Source organism: Solea solea, chromosome 20, assembly GCF_958295425.1.
Source record: "Solea solea chromosome 20, fSolSol10.1, whole genome shotgun sequence".
Lineage (NCBI taxonomy): Eukaryota > Metazoa > Chordata > Actinopteri > Pleuronectiformes > Soleidae > Solea > Solea solea.
Window position 1 is genome coordinate 18,675,630 of NC_081153.1, and position 27,829 is coordinate 18,703,458.

At 38.2% G+C, this 27,829-nt stretch overlaps 5 protein-coding genes and 1 non-coding gene across 9 annotated transcripts in view; 1 reads left to right on the forward strand and 5 right to left on the reverse strand.

Moving 5' to 3' along the window:
- Positions 1-1,122: 1,122 nt before the first annotated feature.
- On the reverse strand, positions 1,123-8,330 carry cndp2 (carnosine dipeptidase 2). Of its 2 annotated transcripts, none has more exons than XM_058618317.1 (12): positions 8,190-8,330; positions 7,008-7,088; positions 6,763-6,906; positions 6,458-6,620; positions 4,673-4,761; positions 3,979-4,179; positions 3,769-3,853; positions 3,475-3,635; positions 2,975-3,139; positions 2,555-2,696; positions 1,449-1,596; positions 1,123-1,257 (listed from the first exon to the last, which is right to left on the reverse strand). In XM_058618317.1, the coding sequence occupies exons 2-12, from the start codon at positions 7,065-7,067 to the stop codon at positions 1,191-1,193; spliced, it is 1,425 nt and encodes a 474-aa protein (XP_058474300.1). In that variant the 5' UTR covers positions 7,068-7,088; positions 8,190-8,330; the 3' UTR covers positions 1,123-1,190. The 2 variants fall into 2 exon arrangements, with proteins under 2 accessions (XP_058474300.1, XP_058474299.1); XM_058618316.1 differs by having other exon boundaries at positions 3,475-3,631; positions 3,765-3,853.
- A 1,507-nt stretch (positions 8,331-9,837) lies between these two features.
- Positions 9,838-12,963, reverse strand: LOC131447652 (zona pellucida sperm-binding protein 4-like). The gene is made up of 10 exons (XM_058619555.1): positions 12,743-12,963; positions 11,674-12,018; positions 11,460-11,582; positions 11,216-11,388; positions 10,927-11,024; positions 10,688-10,836; positions 10,402-10,579; positions 10,177-10,312; positions 9,975-10,049; positions 9,838-9,901 (listed from the first exon to the last, which is right to left on the reverse strand). The coding sequence occupies exons 1-10, from the start codon at positions 12,927-12,929 to the stop codon at positions 9,893-9,895; spliced, it is 1,473 nt and encodes a 490-aa protein (XP_058475538.1). The 5' UTR covers positions 12,930-12,963; the 3' UTR covers positions 9,838-9,892.
- Positions 12,964-14,126: 1,163 nt separating this feature from the next.
- Positions 14,127-21,037, reverse strand: dus3l (dihydrouridine synthase 3-like (S. cerevisiae)). 2 transcript variants are annotated; one of them, XM_058618395.1, is made up of 16 exons: positions 20,932-21,037; positions 19,801-19,903; positions 19,421-19,691; positions 18,979-19,327; positions 18,631-18,698; positions 18,414-18,509; positions 18,172-18,213; positions 17,886-18,038; positions 17,636-17,752; positions 17,275-17,340; positions 16,974-17,084; positions 16,720-16,816; positions 15,740-15,815; positions 15,119-15,307; positions 14,711-14,839; positions 14,127-14,616 (listed from the first exon to the last, which is right to left on the reverse strand). In XM_058618395.1, exons 2-16 carry the CDS (start codon positions 19,875-19,877, stop codon positions 14,544-14,546), a joined length of 1,914 nt encoding a protein of 637 aa, XP_058474378.1. In that variant the 5' UTR covers positions 19,878-19,903; positions 20,932-21,037; the 3' UTR covers positions 14,127-14,543. The 2 variants fall into 2 exon arrangements, with proteins under 2 accessions (XP_058474378.1, XP_058474379.1); XM_058618396.1 differs by having other exon boundaries at positions 19,801-19,918; positions 20,932-20,979.
- Positions 21,038-22,729: 1,692 nt separating this feature from the next.
- On the reverse strand, positions 22,730-24,808 carry LOC131447486 (transcription termination factor 1, mitochondrial). Of its 2 annotated transcripts, none has more exons than XM_058619301.1 (2): positions 24,740-24,808; positions 22,730-23,934 (listed from the first exon to the last, which is right to left on the reverse strand). In XM_058619301.1, exon 2 carries the CDS (start codon positions 23,882-23,884, stop codon positions 22,733-22,735), a length of 1,152 nt encoding a protein of 383 aa, XP_058475284.1. In that variant the 5' UTR covers positions 23,885-23,934; positions 24,740-24,808; the 3' UTR covers positions 22,730-22,732. The 2 variants fall into 2 exon arrangements, with proteins under 2 accessions (XP_058475284.1, XP_058475285.1); XM_058619302.1 differs by lacking the exon at positions 24,740-24,808 and adding an exon at positions 24,488-24,705.
- An 854-nt stretch (positions 24,809-25,662) lies between these two features.
- Positions 25,663-25,734, reverse strand: trnah-gug (transfer RNA histidin (anticodon GUG)). The gene has a single exon. It is a non-coding gene; the product is annotated as a tRNA-His (tRNA).
- Positions 25,735-27,574: 1,840 nt separating this feature from the next.
- dennd3a (DENN/MADD domain containing 3a) overlaps positions 27,575-27,829 on the forward strand; it is a 30,290-nt gene continuing 30,035 nt past the window's right edge. The window contains exon 1 of the mRNA XM_058619742.1: positions 27,575-27,743. The gene's annotated coding sequence lies outside the window, so the exon portion shown is untranslated. The remainder of the gene's footprint in view (positions 27,744-27,829) is intronic.

The window sequence follows — 27,829 nt, forward strand, 5'->3', positions numbered from 1 at the left end:
CTGCAAAGATTTTCAATCAACAGCCGAGATCGACGAATCCACAAGACAAAAACCAAGTCACTACTTTCACTTTCACAATCACTGCACTCAATCGTAACTAGGGAATAACACAGATTATGACACCACAGAATTCGAGTACTTGCACACATTATTAAATTTAAAAAAAATTAAAAACTGCCAGAATTCACAGAAAAAAGTCAGTATTCTCTGAATGTTGCGATTTTCAATCAGAATTCTGACTTTAATCTCAGAAATCAGGCTGCTTTTTTCCTTTTTTGTTTCCATTTTTTACCTAAACTGCCTTGGTCTTATTTTACATAATAGAGGCCGATAACTCCTGGCCTCTCCAGGTGGACAATTACATACATGTGAATGAATAGGGAAGTGTTGAATCTAAACATGAAAAAGAAAAGAAAAACAGCTAACAGAAAACAATGCTATTAACGACACTATACATTGCAATTAAAATTTACTTTTTGTTTTATTGTTTGAATCATGACCTTTGCTCCAGCCATTTTTGTTAAATTAGTGTAGAGGGACATTAGGGATAGGGCAAGATGGAGGCAGACAATCCACTGAGGTGGCCCCAAAAAGAAGAAGGAAAATAATGCAGGTCTGGACTTCTTTTCTAGCTCCGATGACCCTGGTGACATTTAAATCTTAAATACAGCTCACTTTGTGTCAAATGCCCACAGCAACACAGGAAAGTGCTTTATGTTTGACTGGATGTGTATTTGCCACTTCATCCTGTTGTCAGGTATGTTTTTGTAGCATACTGTAAGCCTATGTAGGCTCTGCAGACACCTTGGCATATGACACACAAATATGTATTCACTACTAACAATACAATAACAATCACTGGGTTAACATATTGTATTAATTTGCAAAAATGTCACCTTTATTGTAATTTTAATTTAGTACATCCCCCATTTATATTCTTTGAAAGATCAATGAGTTTTGTGCCAATAATATAGATCATGTTTGTACTTGATTAAAAAGATAGATGTTTTAATGCAGTGTGTATAAAAAAAATTGACAGCCCACCCAAATTCCTCCCACTAATGATAATAATAATAATAATAATAAATACTGTTAAGGTGTTAATGAAGCAGGACAACATGACAAAGAAAAACACTTTATTGCAAGAAGGCAGTGTGAATAAAATACTGTATTTTGTATTGTCTATTGCTTCATTGCAGCTGGGAAACCTCATGGAAATAAGCACTCAGCACCTTGATTCCTTGAATGTAGTTGGATCTGAAAGAAAAACAAAAAATAATGAGCTTGTTTGATTTGTAATCCAATCCAATTTATTTTATTTATCCGAAGTTGTGTGGATCACCTATGCTGGTAGATAAATTATTAAAATTAAAAACACCTTCTCTTGACCATTATTTGCAGATCTGAATGGGTGGTAAAGTAAATTCATCTGTGCACTGTAACTATACCTGTTGATTTTCTCATTCTGGGAGTGAGCGCCGTCGTCACTGGATCCAACAGGAAGCAGCATGACGTTACGGCCTGTGGCCTCCTGGAAGGTTAGGGTGACTGGGATACTTCCACCCTCACGAGTCAGGTCAGGCTCCACACCAAACACTTAACCAAAGATGGAAACATTTATAAATCAATCACTGGACTGTTAAAAAAAAAAAAGTATTGACAGTTTTCATGTGAAGCAATTAAACAACACAGAAGTGCAGGCAATTTCTTTCCTGACATTTGACCTCAGAACAGCAACATGTCCCATAAAAGATCTGATGCTGCCCATGTGCATTCATTTCATATTACTGCCCTCTTGTGGTGGCAGCAGGCTGTTGTCTCAGTATAGCAGCTTGACATACTCTTGACATACTCAGCTGTGGCATCTACTACATGGTTTCTGTCATTTTTGTGAGAGTGCAGAGACTTGTTCAGCACACTGAGGATCAAACCTGGGATCTCTGATGAATGCCATAGACAAGAGCACTCGTTCAGCTGCTTGTGACTCAGCCTGCATTGTGCTGAGATCAGATATCTTGCGAATATATAAGCAAATATCTCATACTGACTTATCTCTGTGTGAGAAGTGAAGCAAGTTATCAGCATATTTTGTGTGCCATCAGCATAAGTAGTGAAGCTGAGTTGGTGTGCATCACCAGCTGATGACAGGGAGCGAATGTATGGGAGCAAAAGTGAGACTTGTGACTGCAGCAGCATGTGAGAAGTTGGCAATGTAGCTGTGAACTAGCTTTAATGATAACTGAATTATGTGCAATTCAGAATTGCTACAACTCATCAAGACCCAAGGCAAACCTCCCTACTTTCATATACTAGGAGTTGGCACTCACAAATGAAATACACTATTAAAAATCATTGTCAAACATAGCTACAATACACAACAATACACAACATGTTATGTCCTATTTAGTGCTACCATACACTGACCTGTCTCTCCCTTTTAAAGCATTTCTACCCTTGAAAGTGCTGACAGAGACGTCGGATTATCCTTAGTAGCAGAGCCATTTGTTTCTGAAAAATCGAGTGAATGATATACATTTCTGTCATTCCCTTTTACCTGTCTTCATGGCCTTTCGACCAGCCATGTAGTGTGGGTGGTTGAAGTCAGAGACCCAGGCTCTTGCTCCATGGCCCATGTACACTTTCAGTTTGTTGGGAGATCCCCGATCAGCAAATGTCTTCTCCAGATGGCTGATAACCTTTAAAATAAGAATATTCCTAAGACTAATGTTGCGTATATTACTATAAACTAAAAGCCTATTAAAATTACTGACATTTTATGATTCATGGCCAAACCACAGACAAAATATTGTTCTAAAACAGCGTGACTCATCAGTGTGTGAAACACAAGCAGAGGTTTAAGCAGACGGCAAATTCATCAACTTTTAACTATCCACACCACTTTGTAGTCACATAAAAACAACCAGATCATATAATCAGAGTTTGTTTGAGACACAAACAGTCTTTCAGTGTCTACCTGCTTCTCCACCACTTTGGGGTCCATATCGGGGACAAGGCGGACGGAGAACTTTCCAATGACCTTTCGGGGAATGACAGTCTTGGCTCCTGCTTCAGAGAACGCTCCCTCAATACCATGGAGAGAAAGAGATGGGTACCTCCAGCGGTGCATTAGAATTTTCTCCTATAGAAATGAAAACAACCAATTCTGTCATTTTTCAAACCACAATTTGCCTCATAGGAGTGCAACTGCACCATCATCTGTCCTCAAACCTCAACAAGTGTGAGTAGAAACTACTGAAAGGTTTTAAAAAGAGGTTCAAATGTGCTGAAATCTCAGACAGGGTTAACAGTGAGATGGATATAAGTGCAATGTCATAAATAACATAAAACATCTATTTATAAATTCCAGGAACGTCTGTCTGTGTGTTACTCACATATCTTTTGAACTGATGCACTAGTAATTGCTAAATGTAAGAATATTTTTTGTTCTTTGACTGATCATAATCATTTCCTTGCCTTGGTGTCATGCAGAAGCTTTTCAACTCCAACATCTTTGGAATACTCAGCCAAGTCGAAATCAATTTTCTCATACAGCTTTTTCTCCTCTACTGTCAGAGAAGCCACACTGTCGTTAATCCCAGGAATCAAAATGTTTCCCTTCACATCTACCAGGCTACCTGTTAAAAAAGTGACAAACACAAGAAATTAAAACTAGGTCATAGAAACACATTTGTGTGAGAAAAATCTGATTGTAAACATGCACTTAAATGGTTTTAGCAACGTTAGATTTGATAAAGAGTCTTCACTTGCCCATGAGTGCGATGAGGTCAGTCATAGCCTCATGAACGGAGCCACCAAACACACCAGAGTGCAGGTCCTTTTCACAGCCTGCCACCTTTAAAGTTAAGAGCAACTCTTATTTTGATGTGCTGCATCAAAACGCAGTTTTCACAAAATCTTGCAGTACACTGCTGTCATTCTGAAACACTGTATGACACACTGTAGATTGCTGATATTGACCTCAGCGAAGAAGTAGCAGATTCCTCTCAGACCATACGTGATGCAGGGCTTGTTCTTTCCCAGCCAGTAGTTGTCAGAGATGCAGACATAGTCCACGTCTTTCAGGAAGGTGTCTTTACGAGACATCACCAGTTCATCCAGGCCCTCAGATCCAGATTCCTCCATACCCTCAAAGCAGAATTTGATGTTGATGGGAAGCTCCTAGAATATTAAGAGAGAAAAAGGGAAAAATAAACGTAAACCATCTCATCAGGCGTTATTTGCAAGACTGGATCAAGTTCAACTGATAATTAAGCTCAATAAAAAAGCTTCGATTCTCACAATGACCATCACATCTTCTAAAATGGGGACAGAACTACATTCTTGATGATACAATAGATAACTGCTTTGTTACTTGGAAACCTCCACTTAAAGTTAAGCATAAACTGCAAATGTAGATGTAAATGTACTCAACCATGGCTGTTTCAGATACAGATCACAGTGGGAAAAGTAAAGGGTGACGTAACTTGGTTTAATCATTAAGTGACGGCCGTATAAGACATGCAACACCATCAGCAATTTCATCCACAGACCTTTGATCACTTTGCTGCTGATGACTAACATGATAAACAAGTGATCAACTCTATCCTCCAAACACAGAGGTGATTCATCTCTCATATCACTGCGAAAAACCAAAATGTGACAGTAACTTTACCTGCTGGATCTTCTGGTAGGCCTCAATGCAGTTAAACCAGGCCAACACTGGACCCTTGTCATCAGTAGACCCTCTTCCGTAGAGCTTACCTGCAAAGAAAAAAAAAAAACAAAAAACGTTTTAGTTTAAAGTCATGATTGATGCAATATTTTTTCCTTCCCTGTGAGTTTTAACTAAAATCTGTCTGACCATGTGTCCGAGGTCGCTGTCCAGCAGATAAACACACTCTATTATTCAGTGACATGTAACACAAGTTGTCTAGTCATCAATTTCTGCAGTTAGACAAGTCTGTAGCTTTTTTTTTATTCCATTCGTTTTAAAATGGTACAAACAGACTTTTTTTTTTTTACATACTTATTAATTTATTTTATTTTATCTCATATTCAATATTCATATTCCCTGTGCTCATAGAGTTTAGTCTTGGTATCGTGTTGCCACCTCTTGTGGTTTTAGTTCTCCTCTGTAGATCACTTTGTCACACTGATATTAATAATTGTATTATTATTGTTATTATTATACATACATATTGGGGCTCTGAAGGAGTCCAAAGCTATAGGCCACTCATTCATGATAAGAGTGGAAAGCAGAGCTATGGTGTGTCAGCACTTATCTTATTAGTGTGTGAACAAACAGAAAGAAACAGAATTAAACCTGACATAAGCAAAAATAGAGCTGAACAGACAGGATGGAGACAGCAGTAAGAGGATTTGGGACTTTTTGTCAGCTGACCGTCACTACAAAACTCACCAGACCGTTTTTAGGTATTGGTATAAGCATGGAAATAAATCCAGGGAGAAACATATGTGTTTTGAGAGTAAACCGTCAATACAGAGTATGTGGCTTTATAATGTATTAGGAGAGAACAATAATCTTTGCAGCTTTTTCTATTAACATCAGAGGAAAAGGAAGCTGACTGACAGGTTGTGGTGGATAGTTCTGTAGTTAAAGAGTTCATAGGACCTTGCTCACTGTTGAGTCTTGACATTCTGTGTTGTGTAACACATGATTACCACACCCTCTGAGTTAAAAGGTGGAGCATCTGCGCTATTGTGCAGAGTTTAATAAGGGGCAAGAGGCAATGCAAGAATGCCATCTAAGTTATGCAAAACAAAACAATAGTTTTATTCTCACTGCGACTGTTTGAAGTACAAGCCATTTAAACAATAACTGGAATAAAATAAACAAAAACAGTGAACACACATTTTGTGTGGTAAAGACACTAGGTTTAATGTTTCACCTTTGCCCTCTGAAAAGCTGAGCCTATTACTGACCCTTCTTAAAAACAACATCACTGGTTTAACTTGACCTGTGACTCCCAAAGATAAGACACGACTAAGAATGTGGCTCTCCTAAACTGGACTTTGAAATTATGCCCTACATTGTACGAGTACAAAGCTGATGAAAGCATAAGGAACATTAAAACTAAACTAAATAACAGTGATCGAAACAACTTAAGCACCCAGAGAGGATTACAGTTAATAATAATATAAACATGCAATATAAACATGCACATCAGTCAGACATACTGATCTTTCATTTCTGCAAGTTTGCGAAATCAAAAATGAAAGCATGAAAATAAAAGTGAAAATCAAAACAAAAGAATGAGAAAAGAAAACTCAAGCTGTGTCCCTTTGCATCTCTTCTTACATTCCAAAACAGAATTCAATACTCCTTTATCGAGAAAAATCGACTCATTTTACTGTGCAAAAACAGCTCCAGGGCAAATCTGTGTCCAACATAGCTGATAAAGTTGTACTCTACTCTAAGTTGTACTGTACTACTTACCATCTTTCTCCACCAGAGTGAAAGGCTCTGTATCCCAGCCGTCATCAATACTGGCTGGCTGGACATCGAGGTGGCCATAGATACACACAGTCTTCTTACTAGGGTCTGACCCCAAATGCCCCAGGATGATAGGAGGCAGAGGGATTTCCTCACCAGAGGGAAGCTGCATTAACAAAATGGAAATTCAAATGTATCATAATAAAACAGCCGTGAAGATTTTCAGATGTAGGTAAGTACACTTAGACACACTTATTATTATTCAGACATTAGTCAGACAGTAATTCAAACAGTAACAGTACACTCACTTGCTGTTTGCCAATGTCCACCATCTCCACTGTGCCCCCCAGTCTCTCGATGTCCTTGGCTGCCATTTCCATCATCTTCTTGATCTCTCCACGTTTCTCTGGCCAAGCAGACACACTCTGGACTTCAACCCATTCAGCAAGGCGCTAGGAAATACGAAAAGAATCATCTTCTACATGACTGGTGTTTGACATAATGATATGTTTGAGTAGTGTAAGGCTTATTAGTAAGTGAAGCTGGGGCTTACCTGCACGTACAGATCCTGGTTGTCGTCCACATACTTGAAAAGTTCTTCGAGGTGAGCCATCTTTGCCAGCCACAGGAGAAGCTGAGGTTACAACAGGAAGAACAGTGTGAGCACCAAACTCAAAGCTTGTGCTATTTTATAGGTAGGAGGACAGATAACCCGCCCTCCTCTGACTGCAGCTGTACTTTCATTTCCTCTCACAAGCGCATGCTGTTATTGGTGAGGGACAGATATGCATCAGAAAGTGGAGCTAAATATTTGATGTTTTATTTGCACCATATGACAAAGGTTAAAAACATGACATTTTAGGACATCATTATTTTGAGGTTTAGGAAAATTGATCCATATTTATAACAATTTTCTGATATGTTATGGATGAAAAATGTGTTGATTAATCAAGAAAATAATGGACAGATTGATTGATTATGAAATCAATATTTGGCTGCAGCCCCATTAAATACAAAAATGCATACACATAACTATAGTTTATTTGCGTGCATCTCTTTTATCTAAAATAAGGCTTTCTCAGGCAATACTATCAAACCTAACTTGGGGAGAATGTGTGTGTTCAGCAAGTAGGGGTAAGAAGCATTTATCAAACTGCAGAACATCCAGGTCATTTACAAAAATGACACACTGCAGCTTTAAGAGGATATTTGTTGATATAATTAATACACAGAGAGGTTTGGGGTATTATCTTGAGACAATGATATTCATGAATTTAAATCAAAACTTATCTATATTGTACAGTAAATTCACATGAAAAGTGATTCTCACACACAAACTAATACAAACAAAACCTTACTACATGTGCCAAGACCATACTCGATAATTTAGAAATTAAAAAGACACAAAATGAACTTTCCAAAAAGTAAAAGATACTGAATGTATAATTGAGCTGTACATCAAAGTAAATCCGTTTAATTGACAACACCTAAGTGTCCCTGTAAGCATGGAGCATATAAACATATAGCTTTAAACAAAACCATGCTCATTTTGAGGCAAGTTGTGGTGCAAACATAAGATCGTGTGTGTTTTCTGGTTAAATAATACATGTTTGACTCTCCTGTATGTAACTCATGTGACACACATAGTTAGCCTGCTAGCCTTCCCTGCTAACTCCTGCGACACGTATAAAGAAATACAAAAACAACAAACCTGTACGAAGATTGTAGAACTTACTTTGTATTTATTCCCGAGCAGTTAGTGTACACATGCGACTTTCCTCCTCGAAGCTGGTCAGCTGCTGCGTTTACGAACACCGACTTCTGTCAAAAGTGAAGGTGTTCAAACCAAACTGCTGCCAAGTCATTGGTTTAAATACCCCGGGCGCAAGGGATTGTGGGTGATCTGTGAATGCGTTGTCATCTGTGGTAAAAGAAAACAGCCTTCTCCTTTTTTATTATTCATTCATCATTTTCTAAAACATTCTGTCCCAGTCACATGACATTTACTTTATTAAATAATTAATCAGTTGATATTCTAGTTTGGAAAGCAAGATTTGACAAGGCTTTAGTTTAGTTTTGAGTTAGGAGGGCAAAACCATTTACTGAAAGGGTTGTCAAATATTTGAGATCGCCAGTAAGCAGCAGGTGAGAAGAAATTTAAAAATGACATCAAATAGTGCATTAAATTAAAAATATAATAAAAGAACTAGCAATAAGATTTTGGTCAAACTGGTCCTCAAAGTGCATACAAAAGTGCCCAGTATTAGCTGTTACTATTTTCTATAAAAAATGAATGATTTTGTCATCTCAGGTGGGTCGTAAAGTGCATGAAATCTAAAAAGGTGCACAATATTAGTTTGCAGTTTTGCACGTTTGTCTTAAAAAAGTGAAATAAAGAAAACATGTCATACACGACCCACAAACATCTCAGTGCTCATAATACAAAAACTAGAAAACCATCAATGCTATCAAACCTGTCAGACTCCTGTAGGAATATTTGAGGGACAGTGAAAAGTGTTTCTCTAGTTCTTTCTCTGTTTCGTGTGGAACCACAGGCCACCATTTGAATAGGCTGGAGTTAGGTAATATTTGGGAGAAAAAAAAAAAATCTCACTGTCATAACATTCTCTTTTTTTACTATTATTTCTCCAACAGCAAAGAGTATGAAAAGGTAAACAGTTGTTTCCTAAAACTTCATTTTGTGCATGTGAATTCCAAATCCCAATTTTCTAAAGCATTGTTGCACATGCAGACCTCTAGTTTCATGTGTCTGCCACTTCAATTAATTATGCATTGCAAATATTTTGAACTATATCATTCCCCACACAGACACTTTCATCTAGAGTGATACATGTATGGGTTTGCCATGCACTTTTGGGATGAATTTCATACCCACTGATCACTCAATTTTTGAGAGTGCTCATTTAACACTAGGTTAGGATTTTTCCTGTATTGTTACATTACTTTCATAATGTCAGACAGCATTCAGTCTTGAGCTTTTCCTAAAATGGAGCTTTAAACAAACGTCCAGTCTGCCCTTCCAGTGTTAGTAATCATGAACTGCATCAGGTATTATTTAAGGCACCTGGCATTTACTGCACTTCACAAAATTTCAATCAAGTTAGTTCAGATTTTAGGCTAGGCTTCTGCAAAAAAATGCAACCATTAAAAAACATAAGTTATAATAGTGACAAAATGCACCTTGAATGTACAGAAGGCAAATTGACAATTGACATATTTGCACAAGTGATCCGTTAAAGGCTGCAGTGCAAATATTTCAGCACCAGCGACTGTTTCAACAAGCTCATATCCTCTGGGTTCACTTGTTCGTAAATGTAAACCTCCTCAGACAGTGTTTGACAATCACAAGATCACGCCATCAGTTCTGTATTATAAAAAGGTTTATTTTCAGTTCATATAAAGTCTCCCAGCACATCCTTATGGGGTCTGCAAGTGAAAAAGAAAGAATTAGACATTTTAGAGGAAGCAGTTGTCACACTTTCCAAATTCAGAGACTCACCTTTCCATCAAAGCAGCGCTCTTCACATGACCTCTCATTTGAGAAACAAACTTCTGTAGAGCACATGAAATAAATCTGCAAGCAAAAGAAACTTGCATTAAAAACTACACTTCTGGGAAAGGAGAACAAGATCACATTGCAATTCTCAATTAAGCTCTAAAATTTCAGACAGTGGGTGCACATAGGGATTGCATTTACTTACTTCTTCATTAAGGTACTTGTTTGTCACTTGAGACATGAACTGAAAGGCAGTGACTAAGAAGCGCCTCCTGTTGCGATTTTGTGGAAGGTCACTGACTTTAAGGATGGACACGCTTTTGTCCAAAGGATTGGCACAGCTACAGAAGGAAACAAAAGACGTGGATGAGTGGCCAGAGGGTCAGGATATTTCAATGCAAATGCTGTGGGTTCAGAAACTCATGCTTACCCTTCATAAATGAGCAACAATGCATTCTTTGCAGAGCGAGGGTAAGCTAGGCAGTAGTTGACAAGTACCGTTGCATATGGTACGGGAGAATACAGGTACAGCTCAAGATAGACTGGTTTGCCAAGGAGCAACCGTAATGGTTGATGGTAAGTGGGCAAGAAACTTGAATAAGTCTTATCTGTTGGGATTATAAAGAACAAATGCCATTTAAAGTAACCACTTAAGAGCCAATTTCATACAATCTCACTCTAGATTGACAATTGCTTTGTTTTAGGAAACAAATGACCTTTGGCAATCCTTAGCAGAACGGCATATAAACCACCCGAGGTTATAGACGACGGCAAGGTGGAAGACGGGACTTTGACCATGACGCCAGCACTGGCCAGTCCCTGCTGAGCAGAGCCGTCTTTGCTGTAGCGGCACTCTACCAAGAATCTGTAAAAAACAGTGGGATTAGGGTTTACACTACAGATGATCAGTGTCAGAACTATTAGAATTGTTAAGTGTACTGTACAAGCCACTAACCTGAGCGGATCACTTCTAGTAATGATACCATACTTGAGGTTGAGAGCTTGGACAATAGTCTGTACTTCAGCCAGGTAGATCTTTGTCTCACCAACTTCCTGCAGAGAAATCATTTGAGGGCATTAGGTCACTCAGGTTAAGCATGCATCTATAGATGCTGCACTGGCTGCCGGAGAAAGCAATATTGCAGTTCTTTAGCCACAAACTACAATCTGACATGAAAAAAAGCAGGCCATGTAAAATTTCAACGGGGGGGGGGGAGGAGACAAAAAAAAACAAAAACACTTACATAAGCACGAACTCCACATTCAGTAACTTTGAACTTAAAGATGGCAACCTTGTCATTAACAATGACTGCTTTACAGTCTGTATATCCAGGAATAACAAGCTTGGTAGGGTCCACAGGGATGTTGGCAGAGTTGTAGCGAATGGCAAAAACAAAGTGTTGATCCCCAGTGCACTCTAAATAGACAGCAAAATTATTACAATTTCAGGATATTATAAAGATAAAAGCACCAGAAGAGAAACCTTACCATCCAGTGGATAGAAGCAAGCAGATGAAGTCGGACAAACACAGCATCCCATCTTTTCACAGTCTGCAGGGGTAATTCCTGAATCGCCACAAGTTACTTGCTCTCCCGCAGGTACAACACAATCTGAAACCCACAATAGTGATCACTATGGAAAGAGAAGCCATTTTGCACAACAGGAATGTTTTAGTTTGAACAACATCTAGTTTGCACACACTCTGAGCTTTGGATGGTTCCGTCGTTGGCTTGGTGCACTTTTCCTTGACTTTGGGTTGATCAACAGAGCGAGGAAATGGACTGGAGTCAAACTCTGAGCTGTCAGAATCTGTCTCAGTGGAGTCCAAACCATCATCAGTCCCATCTTCTGAAGAGTCCACAAAACTCATCTGGAATCCACCATCTACATTGTTGGCCCAGTATTCTGAGTCTTCACTTTCCACTTGGAATCCATGGTCAGTGTTGGCGTTCAAATTGCCAGTGGCAACACCTTCTTCCTCCTCGAACTCTGGGAGTTCATCCTCAGGAATTGGCTCGTCTTCCTCTTCCTCACCTCTGTCGTCATCTGGACGGGAAATTGTGACAAAACAAATTATTGTAGCCAAGACAAAAATCTTACCATGGTAGAAATTGAGTATTTTGACACTTGTGTTCACGTGGGCGCACCCATGACAAAGATAGATGGCTTGTTTCCAAGAAGGTTCGTTAAAGCCAGTCAGCAAAACAAAAGACACATTTATAATGTACACATGTATAATGTGCAATATTACAAAAGCTACCTACTGGTAGCTTTTGTAATAATACGATGTCACCATTAACCAGAACAAAATAAGTGCCATTCAGAATATTGTGATATTCAAAAATCTAAAAATTGTCTCACACTTAGCAAAAAGAAAAATACATGGCCTTGTCTTGGTTTAAAAATAAATTTACATGAAAAACAAACTTAAATTGCACTTACTGAGGTCCTTACAAAATAAATCACTAGAAATGTACATTGGCAAGCTACAACATTTCCCACACACTACACATACACAGGAATCATTTTAAGAAAGTTGAGGTGAATGCTGATTGAACTTGAATTCCAATTAGACTGAAATACAGTGTTGGATAGACAGGGATATCATTTTGAATTAAACTTAAATGTAGTGGTTAAGCTCCCCCCCCAAAATGTCATGATGCATAATGACATTGCCATTAAATATTAAGGCCACACTCTTGGTAAAAAATAAGTATGAGTCTAAACACAGAGTGAAAAAAGCAGGTCATTGTTGGAGCTAGCAGTCCACCTGTCCATGATGATAAAGACGATGATGAAACACTGGGAGAGCCCAACTCTCCTGATTCCAGCAGAGTGGAAAGCTGAGCGTTGTCGATCCACTCCCAGCCTCGAGGTGAAGCCGTGAGCAGAGGCAGATGCCCAGTCAACACCACGACCACCAACAGCGGTAGAAGCTCCAGTCTGAGCCCAGCCATAGATCCGAGTGAAAGGTCTGTCGTAGCTGCTGGACACCCGATAAACAGGCCGCCTCCGGCCGCGCTACAAGTACCAGTGTGGACTCAATTAGTTGCACCTGGGATTGGCACGTGCAGAGCCAATTAAAGCTGCCAGGTGTTTTAATTTAAAACCGTCAAATGGCTGTGGAGGGAAGGGTTAAAAGGGAGCTAAAACACCTCATTACAACCATTTAAAATAAGATATAGTTTATTTTTACACCATTAGTGTAAAAATGTACACTCTCACTCTAAAATCCTATTAAATATTGTTTATTTTCACTGTCACTGTGTTGTATTGATTTGTGTTAGCATTCAAACCAATGTCGACACAATAAAGGAATTTTTGTCAGTAAATAAATACAAAATATGCAACATTTTTTCATGTGCCCCATGATAATAAGTACTTAATTTAGTTCACAATCTGTGATATGTCACTGATTACCAGCAACACTGATTTTATTTGTTTTCTTTATTACTTTTTTGTGCAGTAACACTTAGCACCATAAGTGGCAAAAATGTCTTAAACTGCTGTATTCTCCACCATAAATTAGATACTTTTAAAACTAACATTAGTCCTGCCCATAATAAAAACCAAGATGAGTTCTTGCCACTTATCACAAAGTTTGACAGTGTAAATAAAATATGTTGTTGCTGTTTTGTTTGCCTATAAATCTGTACAAAATAAGTATCAACTCACACCCGTTGTGACCAGTAACAAGAAACATATATTCCCTCTGACCAATCCGTGGAATCTAATAACATCCAGATATTTTACTTTTACAAATCTTTCTTTTATGGTCAAGTTTTATTTTATTTTATCAACTTTTTTTATCATCAGATTGAGATTCAAAGCGTCTTACAGTTTGGTCTGAACTGGATTCAAACCAATGTTCTTTCTGTGAGGCAACACTGATAATCATCACTGTACCACCATGTTACCCTGTTCCTGCAGATGAACAGGTTTTTAATATTCTTCTGTATTGGGGTGGGTAAAGCACATGATGCAGTTCATCACCACTGCAAATTATAACTTTCATAATAGACATATCTTTAAATTATTACCTCAAATTACTAACACAAAATCACAAATATATATATATATATATAAAATATATAACAATGCAATAAGTTTATTTGTGACAATATTTCACATAATTTCATGAAACGACACATAGCTCATGATCAGAAATGTTTTATTTATGATGCAAAATGAATCTGGAAATTGAAAGAAAATAATAAAAAAAATACCGAAATTCCTTATTATAACTTGACATTAAGTGGTGGGCTGTTTGAATCAACGGGGGGGGGGGGGGGGCACAGGTTTGAGACCTTTGCTTTACAGGGTTCTGTGTCAGTTATGCAGTTATTCCATAATGATAGACAATCAATCACAACCTCTCTGTTATAAAGTAATATTATGTATAAAATGTAAATATCTTAGTGCGACCAAATACTTAATTGCATTTAAGTGTTACACCCATCCACAGGTCAAAAAACAACCCAATTGTCTTTATCATTTAAAATAAAACATACTTTCTAAAAACTAACAAAAAAAAAACCTGGATGCTTCTTAGTGGTGGGAGTGAAAGAACATCACTTGTAGGCATTGGCTTTATGTTTGGGCAAAAAGTTGAAATTCTTGGGTACAGGTCCAAGCAGCATTTCACTGGAGAAGGGAAAAGGTAAGGACAAGTTAGTAATTCAACTCTTTCACCTTCATGCAGCTTGTTAAATGAGCTTTGCACAAGTTTTCTACTCACCTAATCCTCACCCAGTCCCCAACATGTTGACTGGCCATCAGAGACTCCAGGTAGTTTCTGCCCAGGTAGTATGGAGGACGCTCGTTGATCTTCTGAGGCACTCGCTCCAACAAGCCCACTGGAATGTACCTGGGAGAGGGCGACGGATGAGGAAAAAGAAAATAAATACTTTGTTTTTCTTTTTCACAGAATAACTCTGAGTCAGTCTGTTTACTTATCTGCCCACCGACTCAGGTTTATTGCAGTTAATTTTTTAAAGAGATATAATCAAATAAATCTTAATTCAAGTTCATAAAACAACTTTATTCGCATTCATTTGATTCCCAATCAAGATACACTGATAAGAGTCGCTTTACATTGTTCATATGGCCCTAAAACTGTATAGGTGAGGTGCATGACGGTGCCCACCTGCACATGAAGGAGAGCCACTCCAGCATGAAGGCGCGGGTCTTCTCCACCCCTCGAGTGTCCGAGCCCCAGTGCTCCAGACCGAAGTTGGTGAAATCCCTGAGGATGTCCAGCCGCTCCGTGGACGAGATGTCCCAGTGTCTGCTCTCCTTTATCTCAGTGAAGATCCAGGGCTTGATGAGAGCCCCCCTGAAGAGTCAAAACAAGCCAAACACGCAAAACTAATTGAGTGTTCTATAGAAAGTTGATTTGGATCTGTAATAGGGAGTGCATCCTCTAATTGACAATATACTGTATGTAGGTTTCGCTCCCGTTAGTGAGTGCAAGAACACACTGCTAATGGTGTATATGTCTGTATCATCCAGGTCATGATGTAGGCAACTCAACCTAGGGCTATAACTACTGAAGACAACAATGCATTACAAACAGGAAATAAAAATCAAAGCAACTACAGTAAGACTTTCAAAACTACAGAAACAAAACATAAAAAGCTAATGATAATAAAACAATGTCAGCTAGATGGAAAGTAATTTTTTAGAGTTAAAAAAAAAAAAGTAATACGTTTACATAGCATTTAGTTTAAAATTGTGTTGATATAAATTCTTTATCCATATAACGTACCTTGCAATCATAATGCCTGAAACTCCAGTCTCTCTCGCTCTCACGGCATCTTCATATGACAGAATGTCTCCATTTCCTGGAGGAACAAAATCAGACCACAGGAGTGGCAAATATTATTTTCACTTTTTAAGAGTTTTGGAATTAGAAAAAGAAAGAAATAATCAATATACAAACTGTTCTTAGAAAGATATTAATATAGGCAGTAATAAACGAGATATTAGTAACATTATAATAGTGTTTGGTAAAGCATTCAAACGCTATATAAATGATAACATTTTAATGTATTTCAAGACATTCCTGTAAAATAGAGAGATTTACATCTAAAACGCAACTACGAAATATAGCATTTCTAAATTGATGGGAAAAATTGCATCTTTGAGATGATGGGATTCTGATACTTATGGGAATATAACTCATTGACATCTTAACACAATAAATGTTCTGCTGTGGTAGACTGTGGTGTGGTGGACCATTGGTGGGTTTGGTGTCTGTGTTGCTTCTGTCCCAGGTCCTGCAACCTTCCTGTGCCAGCCTCGTGACCTCACCATACCACTGTTTCAATTATTGGTATTGTCATGATTATTGTTATCATTATTATTTTCAATGGCAGATGTGCTACTAACAAAATGGTGACACTTTTTCCAACTCTATATCTCTGTACATAGTCTGATGTGGGAACAAACATTTGTGTCTCATGTAAATATGGATATAGGCACAGGTGTGTGTTCTTGTCTGTATGTTATGTGTCAGGACAGGAGGCAGAGCTGAAGGGGCTGACATGTAAATCCATGTCTAATCCATGAACAGGAACAGTACTGTGTTTTTTTTTCTTTTAGAACACAGCACCTTAATAAATAGAGAATATAACAACCAAAAAAAAAAAAAAAGAGTATCTGTTTTTTTGATTTTCAAGTATGAACATTTGGCTCTCATCAGTGGTCTGTACATGAATGAGCAGCCATGTTAACAAACCCACATACCAAACAGAGGGATAGGACTGGCCAGTTCAGAGCAGGTCTTGATGTAGTCCCAGTCAGCTAACTTAGTGTAGCGCTGCTCTCTGGATCGGCCATGCAACTGTAAGAAAACAGCATGAGTGACTAATCATTATTTCAACACCAAACACTATCCATTTACAACTATACCATGTTTGCAGAACCTGATTTTAATATTTTAATACTTTTAATAGCTCCATCTTTATACTAATTTAAGCTTCAGCTATTTAAACACTTACTGTGATCATAGAGACACCCCAGTTTTTCATCTCTGGGATGAGTTTGTGTGCGATGTTGTTCTTCTCCTGAACACCAGTTCGGATTTTTACTGTTAACGGGACATCGAGGACCTGCAGGAAGAAAAACCTTTAAATGTATAATTATTGGAGAACCACTGTGCTTGTGAGACAAGCAAAAGACTTATATTTCTGACACACATTTTTGTTTTGTAGAACACTTGTTGTACGGTAGTCCAAAAGACACACAACTCCTCTAAAACAGCACCTTCATCGAAAAAAAGAAACAGTGAAAAACACTCACATAATTCATTCCCTTGATGATCTGTTCAAACTTTCTGGTGCGTGTCATCAAGCCACAGCCTCCGCCCTGATGACAAAAAGCAAATAAACACCATCTGTCAAAGAGTATCATCATTCTGTGTAACATTTCCTACGTGTGCTTCTCATCCAATAAAACATGAAACTTCATCATGGCAACGTGTTTGATCACGTGTTGACGGACATCCTGCAATTACCTAAGAAAACGTGACAGTGTGTAAACATTTGAGGAGACGTTGTTTCCTCAAGTCTTCTTTTTTTGTGTGTTCTTCATGTTTTTATTAGTAAATGTTTTAATATTAGTCCACTTTTCTCATATATAAAAGGCTCGATAAAGGTTTTACCTTCTTGTAGACAAGATCGATAGGGCATCCAGAGTTAATGTCCACAAAGTCAACATCAGTGTTGTTGTTGATGAGCTCTGCGACCCTTGTCATGGTGTCAGGGAAGCAGCCCTCCACCTGGAGACACAGTCCGGAGACTAAGTCATCCTTCACTCTCACACAAAACCCTCTTTTCTTACAGACAATGCTCAAATCGTTCAACAGCGCTCATGAGTTCTGAGCATTTCACAATTTTCTACGTCGAACTTACCTGGACGCCAAAAAGATCTTCACTTTCATGCCTCTTGAGGAGGGCCCACTCTGACTGCTGCCCTTGTAGCAGGTTTGTGCACATTGCCATTTCTCCACAGGTGATGTCTACACCAAGCCGCTTGCACACACGACGGAAAGGCAGATTTCCACACTGAGGAAAGCACAAATACGCACATTCATGTAATACTACTTCTTCACTCAACAGTCTATGTAACCTGTTTGATATTAGTTGTGCTTATATCACAGGATTATCACAACATTAAATTCAGTCTGGTAGTACTTACAGTTGTTAGAGGAGCAAGGTAGAGCTTGTCTTGGAAGTCCACCTTCAATATAGAACCACAAAAAATACTCCTTGAACCCACACTACTAATACACATACTTTGTTTTGTATATCTGTAAAATCTGCTTTTAATTATGCGTTTAGCAAGTAGATGATTAGATTATATTCCTTTTGTAATCTACAATGAACGAAAATATAATTTTGGAGAAATTTCATGTAATGAGATAAATGATTGAGGTGTACCTGTTTCTTTTCACACGGGCGCAACTTGATGACATCAGCATCAGTCAGAGGGCCAACAGTCTTCACTGGGGGCTCTTTATCTGGGACTGACTGAAGCTTGTCACAAAGCAAATGTAAAGGTTAATGTAAAACACTGTATGACACCACAATGATCTGCCTCCCTCAGCTGCCTGATGGATTGTGTAAAAGAGGTGGAGTTCTGGGAAGAAATCTGTACCTGTGTTTCTGCTTCTTTCTGCTCCACTTCTTTTAGATCGGTCGATAATTCAGCAGCACAAGCTTCACCTGTGTGTTTCAAAGAACAGAACCATCAAACTTCATTCCATCACCAAGTTTTAGATGGCCGCCTGTTCTAAATACCCAGTGCCGACACAATTTCAAACCACTAAGCAGATCAACACAAGCCAATAATAAAATAAAATAAAATAAAATAAAATAACATGCTTCATGATGAAGAAGGAGAAGAAAAACTAAAAATATCATTGGAGAATTTGTGTAAATTAGATCATGTATATACTCATGTAAATCCATAAAAGTAAATCTAAAAACACATGAGTTCCCTTACCGTTCTTTTGCTGTTCTTTATTGTCCTTGTTGTTTGAAAGTGTTTTCAGATACTCTGCTGACTTCTTGAAGGCCACTGAATGCTTCCTCAGACGATTCTGAAGGTCTTTACTCAAACTGTTCTTCACTGGGTTCCTGCCTTCACGAGCCTGCACTAGATCTTTGTTCTCCATGGTTTTGAAGTCTGGTGTAGTGTGCGCTTTAGCATAGCGACACATGAGGCCGTAAGCACACTTTCCAAACGTGTCATAGAGATAGCAGCTTTCCCCAATATCTACCGGCTTCGAGGCCAGGTACTCAGCAACATCATGGTGAAAGCGGCATTTGTCGCCAAATGGACATTCCCTATCCTAGACGGATGTGACAAGTCATGACATTAGCTGCCATAGCCAGAGAACATTAGTTTATGGTGGCTTTGTGAAAGGTAAATTAAAGCTTCATACCTGAATGATTGAAAGGCACAGTCGTTTTTCCTCATAGGTAGTAGGTTTTATGTGTGGCCTTGACTTATTTTGACCTCTATATCGTTTTCCATCTGGCTTCTCCACCTGAGTCTTTTGCTCAGGATCGGCTTTAAACTTTTTAGCTTCAGGTTCTGCTGTGCAGTTCTCATTCTTGTCCACAGATGTGTCTTCATCACTGGCCTTTTTTCCATTTGAGCGCTGCCACTCAGCGTCGACAGACTGATGAAATTTTTCCTTTGTGGTTATGAATCTGCAACAAGAGGAGCACAGGAAATCAAATCATCCTGATGTTTCACATAGTGTGTCAAGTGCAACACCCTTGTCTTTCATGTCTGTAGTTTCATGTTTGTATCACTTACTCAGGTTTCAGCGCAGCTTCACCCTTTACAACCACATCTGCTGCCTTGCCGGTTGAGCCCTCTGCTGCTTTTTCCATCACACCTTCACCTCGAGCCTCTCTCTCTGTGCGGGTGATCACTTATGATCAAAATACAGTAAACCAACAATATTCATCACATTAATCAAACTTCAATGTCTGCACTGACATGCTGCAGATGTTCTATCAATCGGCTGTGGCAAGTGCACTTTTTTTTTTTTTTACGCATTTGCATTGCCAACAAAAACTGTAGACGCCTAGACAAACTGGTGAAAAAGGCCAGATCTGTGCTAGGCAGGGTGCTCTCAGAAAAGTGGTGGAGCAGCAAATGAGGAAGAAGCTGCATGCCATCATGAACAATGACCAACACCCCCTCCACAACATCCTGACTGGACAGAGAAGCAGCCACAGTGAGAGGCTCATCTCACTGCACTGTCAGACTGAAAGGTTCAGGAAATCCTTTGTTTCCACAGCCATCAGGCTTTTTAACAGTGACTGTTGATCTGTCCCCCACACCCAAACAATGAGCAGGTTGCAATAACGATGCAATATTTATTTATTTAGTTTCTGCTTTTTACTATCTATCTATCTATCTATCTATCGTGATTAGTAGCAGCTATTACACTGTTAACAAGAAATCCTCAAATAATGAAAAAGATATTTTCAGAGTGAGAATCCTCTCTCTTGGCCAGGTATGTTTTGCATTGCAGAAATCTGAACTTGAGACATACAAACACTCAAAAATAATAACAGAAACACATGTACAGCACTACAATTCAGCCAGTAAGAGCTATTTAATTAAAACCTCATTGAGCCTCGCATTTTTTCATTTAACTTCCACATCATTAGCTGTATGATCCATCTGATCAAGTCATGTTTAGCTGAGTTGCTGTTGTGTCTTCCCTTCAGCTGTCACGGCTAAATATGACTGTGACATGTTGTTGCTGCTGCAACAGTAAAAGCTCCAACCATGCTAGCAAGCTAACGGCTAACAGAGCACTGCTGACGCGTGCAACACCTCAGAGACTGATGTTATTCTTTTCTGCTGTTTAAAATCAAGTCAAAAATAACAATATTGGGTTAATAAAACGTATATTTCTCCAACATATCTCACCCTGAGTTTACGTCGTTGAGCAGCGTGACAATGAACTGTTGTGCAGCAATAATAAGTGGTCCCCGTGGAGGACTCTCTGCACACATTGGTTCCGTGGCATGTGGTGCATATTCAGAAATACCATCTAACAAACTAACTAATTACTAATACTGATGACGAGTTCCTTGAATCTACTGAATATTTTTAGTATTTTAAAAATACAAAAATACAGTCATTTATTTTGATACATAGTGTGGCTGCTGTATTTTGTAGTTTATACATTTATTAGTTGGGTATTTTGGTATTACATATTTATTTTTGGGCATATTACAAATATTCCCCTGGCTACAAGATAGGAACACAAATCACTTTTTGGCAACTGAAATACTTCATTTTACTAACTGCACTAGCTCTTTACAGATATTTCAACAGGTAAACGGGTTGAGAGGTTGAGTTGTAATGTTTACATTTGTGTCACACCCCAATGCAACACAGTGATTTTGACATAAACAATATCCCCTTAGGAGTTAGGAGCCCAAATCACTTTTTGGCAACTGGAATACTGTATTTTACTTTTTGTGCTAGCCCTCTACACAGAGTCGACTCTTAGGACAGTGCACATACGCAGTCGCCGAAGGCGGCATCTACTGGAGGGGTACCGGACAACCATAAAGGATAAATATACAGCGTATATATAAATAAATATATTAACTATATGAATACTAATCTGCCCAATGTCGCCTTACTACCTTTAACAAACAAAAAATATAATAATAGTTAAGACAGAAAAACAAGAGAGTGTATAGAAGTTCAGACTTGCAAATTTAAATGAAAAAAGTGTTTTGTTTATTTTACCATTTATTTAATGTATTCTTTTATTACCATGAACTATTATTTTGCAATAATAACACTGCATTTTACTATTTGTATACCCTTTAAGTGTATTTCAACAGGTAGAAGGGGATAAGAGGGGAAGTAATTTTGAAGATTGTCAGTTTTTTGGATTTTATTTGCAATAGCCTTTACAAATATTTTAACAGGTAAAAGGGTCTGAGTGAGCTATGATGTGTTAAAGATATTGCCCCCCCAGATGAAATGAAAGTGATTTTGAAGCAAAAATATCCCCTCAGCCACAAGGTGGGAGCACAAATCACCTTTTGGCAACTACTACTGCATCTGCATTGTATTCTTTTATTACCATGAACTATTATTTTTCAATAATAACACTGCATTTACTATTTGCATTAGCCCTTTGCAGGTATTTCAATGGGTAGAAGGGGCTGAGAGGGCTATAATGCTTAGAATATGTCACACGCCAATGAAACACAAAAATATCCTCCCAGCTACAAGGTAGTGATCCAAATCACTTTTTGGCCACTGAAACCTAACCCATGTTACTATTCAGGCATTATGCATAAACAAGCAAAACCAACATAGAAACCAAAGATATGTCTTTGCTATCACCACAGACAGAAAATACATTTGCAAGTTATGATGGTTTCATCTAGGGAAAAGCACCTGTACACATCATATGAATTCCATGATACACCTTTAACAGGCGGTGTGTACACATGTGGACCCGCATCAGTTTCTGACACACAACCATTCCCAAGCCTGGATTAATGGGAGAATTACTATTACTAAAAAAATCAAATGTCCACTGTGGCAACCCCTAGACAGGCTAAAAGAGATGGGGGAAAAAAGAACAGGTAATTATGTGTGTTGCAGCCCTATGAAATGAGAATAAGACACCAGAATAACCAAAAATAATATTTTACTGACAAATGATATAGTCAAGCCTTTTATATTGTCTCAACTACATTTATTCTTCTGGTGGGGCAGAAAGTTTTTCTATCTTTGCGTCAAATCTCTTTCGGCTAGAGTCCAGGATGTTGATGCCATTCTTCTGGAAGTTGTATCCAACTTTCTGCAGCTCCTGTAGTCTCCCTGTAATGTTCTGTACGCTGTAGTCCAAGACTTTGGGCTTCTCCACTATCTGATCCATTGTTATTCCTACATTCAGGAGACAGTCCAGTTTAGAGCTCAGTGTGCCTGTCCCAATGTACAGAACCATTGGATAGGTCATGATTAGTTTTTTTATGTCAGATTTCTGACAGCCGAGTAAGGTCATCTTCTGGTTAAGGCTGTTAAAATTCTTCTTCACACACTCATTTGACAGGTCCAGAATGTCTACTCCTGAACCTTGCAGAAAAGCCAGCAGGTCTGAATCTCTTAGCTTAAGAGATGATTTCAGCATATCAATATTTGTCCTGACTCTCTTTATGCTTCGGATGAGAATGTAAAGGTTTCTGGATATGACCGCTTTGGCAAACTGCTCTGGATTCTTCCCACCAAGCTCTGTACAGACGTCTCCAAGAAACTCCACCATCTGCTTGTTGAGCTCCACACTGTTGGAGAATGTGCGTGGGGCTGTGGTCAGCAGACGGTGGAGGTCTTTGGTGCTCAGTCCCAGTGAGATCAAAAAAGCAATATTTTTCTCCAGGTTCTCATTATCACTGGTACGGAAGAAAGACTCGGGTGAGCGATCCATGATGGACACAATTTCTGCATCTGTCGTGAAAATGTTTCTCCACAGCTGCCACCGCTTTTCCAAGTGATCAGTCGAGCGGGTGATGGCACGGGGATAACGGGATATGATACTGGCGATTACTTTGCGGCAGGCACCTTTGCCTTGCAGGAACTGAGCGACGCCTTGCTCATTAGTGAAGGATTTCCGGAACACGCCGGGCTGACGCTGGTGCGCCTTTTTCACGTCCACTCCCATGAGATTCAGATTATCCAGCAGAGATTCATTCTCTGGATTCACTGGTGGCGTCGGCGGCACATCACTTTCTGTAACAGTGCTACAAAGCTTCACAGGATGGCAGGTTAATCTCAGCTGGACTTGAATGAGCCCAAAGCTCACTGACCTGTGGAGGCTGAGGAACGCCCTCACTCCAGGTACTGCTGCCATTTTATAATGAAAAGGGCGACACTGTCATGTCACCTCCAGTGTCAGATGAGCTAAAACAAAAAAAGGGAGACAAACAAATGAACTCATGTAGTCATAAGCACTTGGATGTGATTTTTTTTTTTGTTTTTACAGGAAACTAACTTTAACCTGCCCATGCACAAAAACAAGGCTTACTTAAAAAAATAAAACAAAAATTAAGAACAAGCTAAAATCTTTATTATATAATTTAAGAGCCTACACACAGATAATTAACCTGAACAAATCATTTAAAAGAAAAATACAACACTAAATAAAACCTCTAATACAGGAAATAAACGACTAGCTTCCTCATTGTTATAGGTTTAAAAAAAATTGATGTATGATTTACATAATCCTTTTTGAATTAAACACTGATATACTGACATGTTTGTAATATTTTAATGTTGTGTCTAAATCCCCATCAGAGACGTTTCTTCATGGTTTTTGTATATGTATTTTTGTTGTTGTTGTTCCCATTTACTTTTGTTTCTTTAGTTCCCCCTGTGGATTGTAATAATTGAGTTTGCCAACAATGAAACATTTACGTGCTGCAGTTGGTTTGAGAGATGATATTCTTGCACTCACTTGTGTATTTAACATTTGTGACAACAATTTGTGAAACAGTCCCATCGACACTGATATGAAATCTCACTGGATGCGTTAAAAGCCCAGTAAACATATCACTTGCAAATATTGAGCAACTTAAAAACTAACTGAACGTAAAGTCCTACTGGACGTGACAGTAACAGCCTTTTCTATTACACCACAAACACTTTATCATAGATTCTAACATAACTAAACCCTCAGTGCTTTAAAAGAAATCAAGCAAAAACATACCCTTAATATTAATATTTCAGAGTTTCCTTATTCACAGCTCTGAACGACACACACTCACCGGAAAGAAACGTGGAACCTCGTTGTTTTTGAGACAAACCTGTACACTTTCAATAGTTACCGCCACCTAGTGTTTTGGAGGCACTAATTCACTTTCAACTGCCAGATTGAAGCAAATACATTTCTTTTAGAATATTTATTAAAAACTATAATGTCTGCTGTAGATATTATAGTTTCTAATAAAAAAAATGAATAATGTAGTAAATATATATTTCACAAAAAACATTTATTTTATTTATCTACTCGTTTATTTGTCAGGGACAATGCAAAAGATTTCGAGCCAAGGCTGATTTGTAATTTCTGTGCCTGGTTTTTCGACTGTAACAATGATCAAAAATACATAAATGAATCAATATGTCCGTACAGCATAAATTTATCAAAGAACATTTGCATAATATAACTCCATAATCCAAAGTCAGTGATCTATGCAGCTCTTTTTCTGAAGTACTGACAATGAAAACATACAATTCAGTATGTTCTGATTGTCCGTGTTTCCTGAATTCATTATGACACATTTAAATAGGAGACGGTTTCATTTCCTCACTGGAAGCTCGGTTTACTGGAAGAAGACATGACTCACTAATGAATCCAGTTTGAATTCTACTTTACTTTTGGTTGGTGAGTTTCTCTTCCCCCCTGGTTCAAGGCTGCCATCTGGTGGTCAATAGGCGTAAGTGCAGTGTATTTACATTTCCTCAGGGTATGGATTTAAAACGACAGAAGAGACATATTTTCATTACTTATCCTTGAAGATTAATACTAAAAGTTTTGGCTTAGACTATTAGAAACATGGTTGTAGGTGATATTTTGTGCGTTTTAGATGATCTAAGTAGGCGTTGGTCTTATGCTCATTACTGTAAAAGATGTGCCGTGACCCGGATTCGAACCGGGGTTGCTGCGGCCACAACGCAGAGTACTAACCACTATACGATCACGGCTGTGTTGTGAAAACGTTGTGAAAATGTCTCTCAACACTCACACTTTATTTATCTGAGAAAGATAGATAGATTGATGGAATTATAGAATGATAGATTAAACTTCAAGCACATTTTATGTGGTGTCCTGTTATTATGTGGTAAGAAATCAGTGACTATAACTTCCAGTATCCCTTTGATGCTTTGACTATATGTATGGGTATGATAACAGATTATTAAGACTAAGGTTGACAAATATGATTTATTGCAGGGAAAAAAAGCCCTGACTAAGAAGTGGTTGCAACCGAATGCTCCATCATTAGAAGACATGGTTTAAAATTATTTAAGTTTTTAATGGAAAGGTTCAACATTTCCGTGACAATGAAAAGAGAAACATTTAAGAGGATGTGGTCAAAATGGATACATCAACACACAGAGACCTGATTGATCTGATGGACATTGTCATTACTAGTAACCTCTTACAGAAACTGTGTATGTATCAGAAGTGTGTCTTGAAAGATTAATGATATGTGTGACATTGTCTTATTCAAATGTTCAGTTTATCACTTAGAGTAAAATGAAAGGGACAGCTCTAGAAAAAGACATTTTTATTTAGATATGACTTAATGCAAAGTTTCAAATCAATATATTATTAATTTTGGTATGTCATCATCATCATCATCATCCTCCGCTTATCCGGGGCTGGGTTTTGGTATGTATTATGTATAAATGTGATGTGTATCTTATAAATGTCATTATTGAAATGTAATAGAGCTCCCAAATAAAAAAACCAAAACAGTGAAACATAAAATTAAGAAGTACCACTATTGCGTAACCAGACAGTCCTGGCCCACTTCAAGCACTGGTTATAATACTTATGGTATAATCATGAACCTGAATCCTGCCCTTTTGCCCCCTGACCATAATACATTAGATGTGTAATAATGCCGCCCAAAAATAACACATTTAAGTTGTAATTTCTGCAAGACAGGGGTATTTTGTAGAAACAGAAACATTTGGTTGAAAGTCTGGTCACATGTAATAAATGGTGTGTTTCAGTTGTAGTTGGAAGTTGGTATTTCCCAGTTTCTAGTTGAAAGTTTCAACTTTGATGTCCAACTCAGACATTCAGAGCAAGCTCACACACCCTGACATAAAATATCAAGATAGCTGCCACTCACATCAGTAGAAAAACACACTTCACAAAAAAAAGAATTCTCAACTGAAACCTTGTCAACTCAGATTTTTCTTCAGTTCCAATTTGGGTGTCAATTTTCGACAGTTTTCAACGTTTATAGCCTCAAAAATGTGAGGAGTTAGGATGGAGCCATGGAGGCTCAGTGGTACAGTGAGTTATTTTTCAACTGGAAGGTTGTGGGTTCAATTCCTGGCCCTACAAGTCTATATGTGTCCTTGAGCAAGACACATGTTGCAGCATATGAAAGATCAAGACTAGAAAAGCTCTATATAAATACAGACCAGCTCTTCTTCTGATTTTATTTAATAGTAACGAGCAACAAATATAGTTAGAGAAAATGTAGTGGAGTAATAGTAAAAGTTGCCACAAATATCAATAATAAAGTAAAGTACATATATGTGAATGTTGTATTTAAGTACAGTAACTAAGTATTTGTACTTGTTACAATACTGGGTATAACTAGTACAAAGTAAAAACAAAATGTCATAAAACACAACATCACGTGTATTCAGACGTCAAAACTGAAGGAAACGATGTTAGCAGTAAGCGACACAAAGCCTCCACTAGATGGCGCCATTGGAACTCTTGATGCAGCTCGTGGAACTTCAAAAGGAAATCGTTTTATTTTGAAATTTGTAAAACAGGAAGTGTGAGCAGCGGGACAGTTTGACGGACAGCATCGGTGTTCGTGTGTGTTTGAATCAGTGGACTCTGTAGAAGTCAGTGGAAGCAGAGTCGAGGACTTTGTTAATGAAGAGTTAGACAAGTTTCACGGTTTAATGGCAGTAACGTTGGATTTAGCTGTGCACCTGTGGAGATGATACAGTAATTTCAGGTAAGTGTTGTTTTTGTTTTTCTTTTTTTTTTTACATCGCTGCGGCTAAAAAGAAGAATCTTGTTCGACTGGTCTGAACGAGTTTC